Source organism: Impatiens glandulifera, chromosome 4, assembly GCF_907164915.1.
Source record: "Impatiens glandulifera chromosome 4, dImpGla2.1, whole genome shotgun sequence".
NCBI lineage: Eukaryota > Viridiplantae > Streptophyta > Magnoliopsida > Ericales > Balsaminaceae > Impatiens > Impatiens glandulifera.
This window is the reverse complement of record NC_061865.1, coordinates 14746799-14756634: the sequence shown is the minus strand read 5'-3', so window position 1 is coordinate 14756634 and position 9836 is coordinate 14746799. Positions and strand designations below refer to the sequence as shown.

Sequence of the window (9836 nt, the reverse complement as noted above, 5' to 3'; positions counted from 1 at the left end):
GAAGAAGTCCGGTTACATCACTATCAAAAGACATTCGGCCAAGTCAAATGACCGACCAGTACAAGAAGACAATTCGGGTATCTGTTGAGAATGATACCAAAGGAACAGACTGAATACTTCCATATCCATGCAAGTCTGAGGAAAGACTGTAGGCTGCAGAAAACAGTACTACCGGATCCTTCTACTTCGGGATAAGCCAGAAAGGAAATCTTCCAAGTACAGACAACTGTCCAACAGACAGTGCCTACATCAAGTAAAAGACAAACCGGGCAGGTTTGTCTTACAAACCGGAAGAACAGACTGGCAGGTCTGAGACAGAATACCAGGTCTGAGGTTGACCATCAGGTCTGAGGAAACGACCGCAGGTCTGAACCTCTGAAACACTGAATCACTGCACCTCTGCTCAGCCAATCAGATTCAAGGAAGTGAAATATGACCGTTGGCATATTTCACCTATAAAAGGAGGCAGTTGCAGAAGAGTAAATGCGGGACATTAAGGGAAAACAGTGTGATATTGAGATAGCGCTAAGAGCATTTACTACAAGTGATAAGAGTGTGCTGTTTTAGAAAGCCTAAGTGTTGAAAGTTAAAGTGTGTTTTTACAATTTCGGTGTAAATTGTAAGAGTGTTATCGAGCAGGAAATAAGTCTCGATCGGCCTGTACTTGTATTCCTTAGTGAATATCCTTCTCGCGGTTTCGAGAGAAAGGAGTGACGTAGGAGTTTTATCTCCGAACATCCATAAAATTTGTCTTGTTATTTACTTTCTGCCGGCTTCATTATCTAACCGACTAACTTAACCACACCGCTCCAAACCGACTCTATACTAACCATACCGAATATCCAGATTACCAAAACCGACCCACCATTTCCAAATCACCATCATCCGAAACCGGCCTTGTCTATCAAACAAATGTGCTGCTTCAACCTGAAAGCAAACCACTTCCGCGCTTGAACCTAGTTCAAGGGTTTGTGACAGGTTGTGTAGTATTGAAACCCCGGTGTTAATCTCTAACCGGATTAATCACCACCTTTCGAGTGTGAACCGCTGACCGGTCCAACCCCCGGTTCCCCAGCGGCGATCTAGATCCTAACAGTTTCATACTAACAAACAGGGACGGAGTCAGGATTTGGTGGTGAAGTGGACTTTAAAAAAAATTAAGGTGAACTTAAATAAATAACGAGAAAATTTTGGATAAAACGAGTAAATAAAGGTAAATTTTACCAATTTTTAATAATTAAATAAACAAAATAATGAATTCTATTAAAAAATTTAAAAAATTAGGGGTAATGTCACAATTTTTTTTTTCGAGGGTGTTTCAGTTCCCCTACATAGATATGTCCATGCTAACGTCTATACTGCCTTGAAAAAAAAGTAAAGAAACTATTTGTTTGATTTTCATGGACATGGTGAATAAAAGCATAATCCAGACTTTTATTAGTGATTAGTGACCCAACTATTCACTCACCAAAAGCTGACATTAATTCCACGAGCCAACACCTAGCTAAAGACATGCCCCTTCCAACGTGTACACTGACATGGGATTTCTTCTTCTGACGTGGCAAGCCAGCTCATCACACATCAAGCCCAGCACATACTTCAGTAATGACTCCATACAATTTACACGGTTGTCAATTGTCATGTGGAATAAAGGATTGTTCTTCTCCAGCCCTTTATAAAGGCACTTATAGATACTTTGTTTTCAACACTCAAACAAGGCAGATATTTCTATCTAACCAAGTATTTGTCTTCTTCATTTCTTTCACCATTTTCTGTCCAAATCCACAATGGCTATAGTAGCTCTCAAGTCCATTATCATCAGTAATTCGTGGTGCCTGAAACACCGAGACGGAGACGATAACAGTGATTATGATTATGCCCCTGCAGCATGTTTGGAAGGAGGAGGCGATGACGACGCTGATTATGATTATGCTCCTGCAGCATGATTAACTATTACATCTTCACATTCATATTTTGAAAATCAATATATTATTGACCCACAACTAACTCAAGGTTATTACATTATTAGTAGAGCTTCTTGTAGTTTAAATCTACTTCAATATGTTGTACTATTATTGTGAGTTGCAATAAATTATATTATGAGTACTCTTTATCCACTCCATCCATGGAAGTCTAACTTTTGCTTCAAAGTTTTGTGTTTTTACACCAATTGGAGAATAGTGCAGAGACATAGACTACTATACTCGATCTAAATGAAAAAATCATTAATAGAATTCTCAAGTCACCTTAATGACCAAGTACTCCAATATCATTCTATTTAATCAAATATCTGAACATGTTCATCATCGAATCAGAAATCAACATGCCACCAATTACCAGCATAGTTCCCAACTGAAAGCACTAGAGTCCTTGGTCTAGCGATTTCAGTAAAGATAACTCATCCGTCCAAGAACTAAGCATTCAACAAAATATTGGATTGTTATCAATTTAAAGCATTTTCTTCTAAATTTTTCATTCATTCACCTTTCCATCCATGCCCTCCTGTATCCCTGCTGCAGAATCCTCAAGAGTGGCGTATTGAATAAAACCAAACTCTTCTGAAATGGTCCTTTGTTAAGCCATGTAAGTGTGAACAAGTTAAAGATTAGGAAGAAGGTAAGGATCTCTTTTAGTAATTAGACCCATTTGGAAACATTTGTGGATCTAGGTCTATATCCAGAACCAAATAAAAAACAGTCAATAAATTTTCATCTAAAACCAATCTAAACCCAGAAAGTATCTTGAAACCTGTACTGAAATCAACACATCAGTTATTTAAATCAAAAGGAGCTTTAATTCAAATTCTGGAAGTAAAAATGAGTTTTTTTTTTTCATATTAGGAAGTCAATGATATTTGATTGAATATGATGAAATTACATTTAGATTATCAGATAGGATGATGAGTCGGTGGAGTTTTTGAGTTGATAGAAAGTCAGGGACATTGAATTTGGCAAGGTCTCAAGTATAATAACGACTTACCAACAGTTAATCGTAATATTTCCCCATTTTTAAGTGCAACAAACAAATGAAGTAATTCCAGCATTTGCAACTAAATTATTGAAATATTGATCAAAAGGAACAAGTTATCTGAGAAATGAATTGCTTCCTTCCATTTGAAAAGAGTTGAGCTTGAAGCATTGTTAGTGCAGCTTCAGAACCTGTATCCACAGTAGTGAAAACCAAATATGAGCCTTTCAGAGTAGCAGCAATATATATTTTAACAGCAAAAGTGGATTATCTTCATCTCTACCATACAACACCAATCAGAGAATGAAGTTATTAGAAAAGACTGTCAATGTTGAGTTTCTAATATTATGCTTAGCCCCTAAGTGAGAGAGAATGTTGGTTTCTAATCAGCATTGTTAAATTGATATTAAATGTCCCCATAGTAGACCCAAATGTTACATGTCAGTTGTAAAGCATTTAAGAAGGCTGATAATAATATGCTAAACTCCACCAAATTCATAGACATATATATACCAAGATTAATGTACTAGCTATGAAACCAATTCATGGGTTAATTCAATGGACAAATTGTTATTGAAACTAACTAATGGCAAAGGTAAAAAAAAAGTGATTGTCCAATTAGGTAGTAACCAATGGGCTGATAGAGCTTAGGAAGCACTGGCCCGTTATCCTTCCACTGCAAGGAGAGGGAGGTGGTCGCTGCTCTGTGAAACCAGCCTGGCGCTGTGCCCTCCACTCTAAAGGAGCACAGGCCCGAGCCTTCGCTCAAGCCCGTGGCCCTAACTCATCGCTTGGAACGGGCGGGCCAGCAATTAGCAACCCAGAACCCCACCCAATTGGTCAAACCCATTATCCAATCACAGTAATGCCCCCGCTTGAATTACAGGCCCATGCTACTGAGCCCGGCGATTATAAGTTGAATTCTAATCAATTATATTGGTAACATTACCTTTCTAATCTAGCAATGTGGGAATAAATGTCCTCCTTTACTTCCATTATGTACCCTGCTAAGCATGAAGTTGAAATTCAGATGAGTAAGAAGTTCATTCCCCTCTTCGTCTCTCAATATATATATAAATACCAGAAAGAAAACACCAAATCAATATCCAAATTCGTAAACATGTATATATATGCCGGCCATATTAATAATAACGCTTTGCACAGAGAGATAAACATAGAATGTATGTATGTATTTTCAGAGCAATAAAAGTATTTCTCTAGAAAACAAGGAATAGAAATAAACTACTATCATCATCATCATCAGAATTCAGATACGGAAATCGAGTTGTAGTCTCCAAATTACTCGAACAAAGCTATATATACCCTTAAGTAACCTGCAGTGCTGAGTATTGGCTTCAAATCATTCAAGGTCACCAAATAATAACCAAAGTTTCATTCCGTTCAGTTGGTTCCCTGCCTCCAAGCGACTGAGCATCGATCCACCGCCGCCGCCGATCCCTCATATCTTCAATTGCAAAATATCTCTCTCTCTCTCTCTGTGTATAATATAAAGGTCGTTGTACGATCTTTCACGGCTTTTTTTACTTTCAACGGTTATATGATTTTTCACTTATTTATTTAGATCTTAGGATTAAATGGGGATTGATTGTAGAACTTTATACCCTTCCTTCATGAGCTTAAAAGAAAAACGGAAAAATAACAAATATTTTAACATATTTGGTCTTTTCTTTTTTATTCAGTAAATAATGCTTCAATTAAATTGAAGTGAATAGTGATACTAATTTAATGGTTAAAGAAGATATATAATAAGATTATTAACAATTTAAACATATCTAGAAGTTTTTCCAAATACAAAGAATATATATATCAATGAGATACTTATAATGAATATTTTCTTGTCCAAACTCAAATTAAATCTAACTTTAGAAAATATAATAATTCATTTTTTTATTTTAAAAAGCTAACACAATCCCTAAGTTTGTTGGTCCATAATTATTGGTTGGTGTATTATGCTCAAGACTTTACTAGAATGATATGCACAATCCACATAAATAATATATCCTTATTTTGCAATGCATATATTATAGATGATTAACAAGATACAACAATAATTGATAAATTCATGTCATCAATAACTCCAAACATCATTCTATATAACCCCAACCTATCGAATATCAAAACCAGTTCATCATCGAATCAAAAATCAACCAACGTGCCAACAATTACCAGGCATTATCCGCAAAATCAAGTCTTACTGCTGCTGCCCCCCATTTGGTGTCCTGTATGAATATCCACCATTGTTATTCCCAACCGAAGGAAGCGGAGCCCTTGGTCTAGCGTATTCAGCAAAGATAACCCATCCATCCAAGAACTAATCATTCGAAAAAAGAATACTGGATTATTATCAATTCAAAGTATTTTCATCTAAATATTTCTTTTCATTCACCTTTCCATCCATGCCCTGTATCCCTGCAGCAGATTCCTCAAGAGTAGCGTATTGAATAAAACCAAACCCTTTGGAGAAACCCGATACTCGATCAGTCACTACACGGCCTGTAAGGGTTTATGATTCAGTCATTTCCCCAATTTATCAATGCATATTCTGAAAACCTTATTTATCAAATGACTTACCATAGACCACTTCACCAAATTTACCAAAAGCTTCCTTTAGTCCTTCTGAAGTAGTCCGTTTGTTAAGCCCTGTAAATGTCAACAAAGTTAAAGATTAAGAAGAATATAAGGATCTCTTTTAGCCTCTATATCTAGAACCAAATCAAAAACTGTCAATAAATTTTCATCTAGATCAAATCTAGACCCACAAAGTAATTTGAAACTCTTAATGAAATCAACACATCAGTTATTTAAATCAAAAGGATCCTTTGATGCAAATTCTGGAACCAAACCAAAATGTGTTCTTTAGAGCTCTTTTCTTTTCTCAAAAAACCTCATTTTAGTAATTTCTCCTCCAACCAAGATAAGGGATCCCATTGAATCGGCTAATCCCATTTGTACAAATTGCATAGTCTATAAAGGAATAGGATTGTGAGCAATTACTGCTAGAAAATGAATAAGTAACAATGAAGATAAACCCTAATAAAATCTGTGAATTAAGTAACTAAACCCTAACTCAATAGGGTTTAATAAAGGATCGGATATTTTAAGTCATGGTTATATATCTAGTCAAATGTTGAATAAATACTAAAACAGAGCGGGAAAATCAATAGTTGTTTACCGGAGACGAAGAGATTGGTAGATGGCTCCGCCGGAGGAGGTTTGGTCGATTGATCGGCCGGAAAAGATGATGAACCTAAAGTAGAGAATAACCTTCTTATTCCACGGTGTCCTACTCCCATCTCCGCCGTCGCCGCCGCCGCCGATGCTCTCATCGCCACCAACATCGCCATAAGGGTTTAAGGATGTAAAGAATCGCCGGAAAGAGGAGAGAAAGAGAGAGATGATAATGAAGAAGCGTTTTTATGTAAGAAAAATAAGGTTTAGCTACATGAATTACTAAAATACCCTTCACTTAGTTTGTATAAAAGTGAAATTTCAAATGGATACCTAAAGTATTATTAGGTATTTTAGAATGGATCAATACTTTGTTTGCTCACAAAATGAAGCTTAAACTTTTGAATTTCACTCAAATGATGAATTTGTTATCAGTTTATTTTATTTTGGAAAAAGTTCACTTAGACGTATGTACTTGTATAACTAGCTCAGCTCACTTAAACGTACATACTAATAAAAGATCATTTAAACGTACTATCAAAAATTGGCTCATTTAGCCTATTTTAGTAACCATAGTTAACTTTTATTTTTAAATTTATATATTTATTAATTAAATATTAATATATTTTCTCTCTCTTTCTTTTTCATTTATTATTTCATTTATTATTAATAAATGAATCCTCTATTTTTATCTTTTTTATAATTTTTTATTATTTCTATATGAGTATTTATGATTGATTATTTTAATTTTATTTTATACATATAAGAGCATTCATCATTAATTATTTTAATTCTATATTTCTTTTTTTTTATATATTTTTTTTATATTCACATTAATTATTAATTATTTTAAAATTGTTTGATCCCAATAATTGAATTTAAAATGAAAAATTTTTCAACAATAAAAATCTTTCAACACAAAAATAAATTAATTAAAAATTAAAAATTAAATAATAATAAAAACTCATTCATCAAATACTAAAAGAGTAATAATCAAATATTAGACAAAACAATTCATTTACTACTAATACTAATATAAGTCGTCAATAAAAATTAAATAAAAAATTATTAATTTCATTTTTATTTATATTAAACTAAATAAGAAAAAACTTTTTTTCATTTTTATTATATTAAATTAAATAAGAAAAAACCCTTCAAAAAAATATATTACAGTAAAACATAATATTCATAAATAAGTTGTTAAATTTTTTAAAAAAATGAAAATTTAAAAAATATGAGAAATAAAAACTAATAAAAAAAATAAGATGAAATATAAAAGAGAAATTAATATTAAAATAATAAAAAATTTAAGAATAAAATAAATTACCTAGTTTAATTAATGAAAAATAAAGAGAGGGAAAATATATTAATATTTAATTAATAAATATATAAATTTAAAAATAAAAATTAACCATGGTTATTAAAAGAGGCTAAATGAGCCAATTTTTGATAGTACATAGGTTTAAATGACCTTTTATTAGTACATACGTATAAGTGAACTAGTTGTACAAGTAGCTACGTCTAAGTAAGCTTTTTTCCTTTTATTTTTTATTTTAAGTGTATATTATTTTATATTATCCCGTTACTTTAAAGGTGGATAGGAAACAATGTCACGAATATGATATGACGTGATATTGACAATTATTTTTTAAATAAAGGAGAACTAGTCTAATATTTCATAGACTCATGACATTTTTACCTTTAGCTACATTGGTGTGTCATTTTTTTAATTTATTATTATTTTTTTAGACATTATTATTTTTTATTTCTCTCTAATGCATATGTGACAGAGTATGTGGATTCGTGGATTTACTTTGGTTATATTTTCGTTACCTAAATCATTTATCTTGTTTTAATAATCAAACAAAACCTAGTTTTTTATTTGACTAAATAACCAAACAACCAAGGATAATATAATATATGTTTGGTTGCGTTTTTTTTTAGAAAACAATATAATATCATTAAAACCTGAAAAATTGTAAATGATTACAAAAGTTCATTATTCAGGCAGAAAAAACTTTTGTAAAATAAAATAAACCAACAAGACATAAAAAAAACCAAAATGAGAACAAAATTAAAGAACACAAACAATGAAGCTTAGAGCGTTTTGAAATTAGAAATAAGGGTGACTTTCCATATGCAATGTTCAATCTTTGATAAATAAACCAATTATTTTTATAGGTGAAAATTTGCCTTCACATTCAAATGAGTGAGTTTCCATCAAAATAATTTAATTTCAAACAAACTCCATATCATTTCTAACCCTTAAAAATGTTCTTGAGTTCTTCTTCATCCAAATATGATAAACAATGTTTGACTTATTTAGAATAACTATTTTGATTATATATTTGGAATTTGAGGGAAAACTTCAAACATTTTATTTTATGAATTTATTATTATTTTAGTAGCATTATCGTATTAGATTTAGGTCCGAACAAATATATTTAGTAGAAAAAAAAAGTGTTTATAAAAAAATGTATTTGTAGTTTTTTTTGTTCAAATTTAGATCAAAGAAATGTTTTTCTCATTTTTATTCTTTGTATAAATAAAAATATATATTATAATATTAAAAATATGAACTTTAATATTGAAACTAAGGGATTGAATTTAAGATATTAAAACATTATATAGTTTTTTAAATAAGGAAATGAGAATAGAGATGGGATTAATATGAATGAGAATAGAAATGAGATTGATAGATGTAGAATACGAATGTGTGTGATTGATTTTAACAGTGAGAAGACAAATTCAATATAAGAATATTGTACCAAACAAAACATAATGTCAACTCAAATTTGAGTATTGAAAAAAGAAACGAGAGTCATTCTCTTATACTATTTATTTATTTCAAAAATAAAGTTATAACCAATGCTTACATACTCCGTTTATTTATCTATTTATTTTTAACGAAGGATGCTAATATATTCTTCTAGAGTCATGACATTCACTTCAATTTAAGGCGTTATAAATAGGACCAAATATGTGATATTGAGCCTCCTTTAAACACATGCTCCTTTTATTTTTTATTTAGGTAGTACTATTTTTTCCAAGGTTTTAAAATACGTGGTCGGACCGCCGGTCCTACCGGTCCGACCGTGAAACGGGTGATTAACCGTACCGGTTGCTGGCTTCAACTGGCTTCAATACGTGAACCTTACGAACCGGTCAAAATCCGGTTGAACCGGACGGTTTGGAAGGAAAAGTGATACCGAAATTTCCGGTTGGAAAGGTTTTCTCTCCAAACACCAAAATTTCCTCTTATCAGATCTGTTCAAGATTGATCTCCTTCCTCCGTGTCCTCCTTCGTCGTTGATTAGATCTGTTCAGCTAAGAAGTAAAATAAAAAACATGAAGATTGAGCCTGTTAGATAAATTCAGACCGGTTCAAATAAACCTAACTTAAATAAACTTTCCATGCAGAAACAAGGAACCGGACCGGATGAACAAGAGAACCGACTAAAGAAACCTAACCGGTCAAGCTACCAAACCGATCAAGAGTATTCGGAACGTGACCGCACAAAGAAAGGATCGGCCAAAGCTCAAAACCGGAATCATCAAACAGCCGATCATCCACAAGACGAATAACCGGAAGAAGTCCGGTTACATCACTACCAAAGACATTCGGCCAAGTCAAAAGACCGACCAGTACAAGAAGACAATTTGGGTATCTGTTGAGAATG

At 32.6% G+C, this 9836-nt stretch overlaps 1 protein-coding gene across 2 annotated transcripts; it reads right to left on the bottom strand.

Annotated features, from left to right (window-relative positions):
- Positions 1-2268: 2268 nt before the first annotated feature.
- Positions 2269-6384, bottom strand: LOC124936157 (organelle RRM domain-containing protein 2, mitochondrial-like). 2 transcript variants are annotated; one of them, XM_047476624.1, is made up of 4 exons: positions 6161-6384; positions 5560-5628; positions 5375-5481; positions 2269-2413 (listed from the first exon to the last, which is right to left on the bottom strand). In XM_047476624.1, the coding sequence occupies exons 1-4, from the start codon at positions 6330-6332 to the stop codon at positions 2399-2401; spliced, it is 363 nt and encodes a 120-aa protein (XP_047332580.1). In that variant the 5' UTR covers positions 6333-6384; the 3' UTR covers positions 2269-2398. The 2 variants fall into 2 exon arrangements, with proteins under 2 accessions (XP_047332580.1, XP_047332579.1); XM_047476623.1 differs by lacking the exon at positions 2269-2413 and adding an exon at positions 5000-5299 and having other exon boundaries at positions 6161-6383.
- Positions 6385-9836: the final 3452 nt, after the last annotated feature.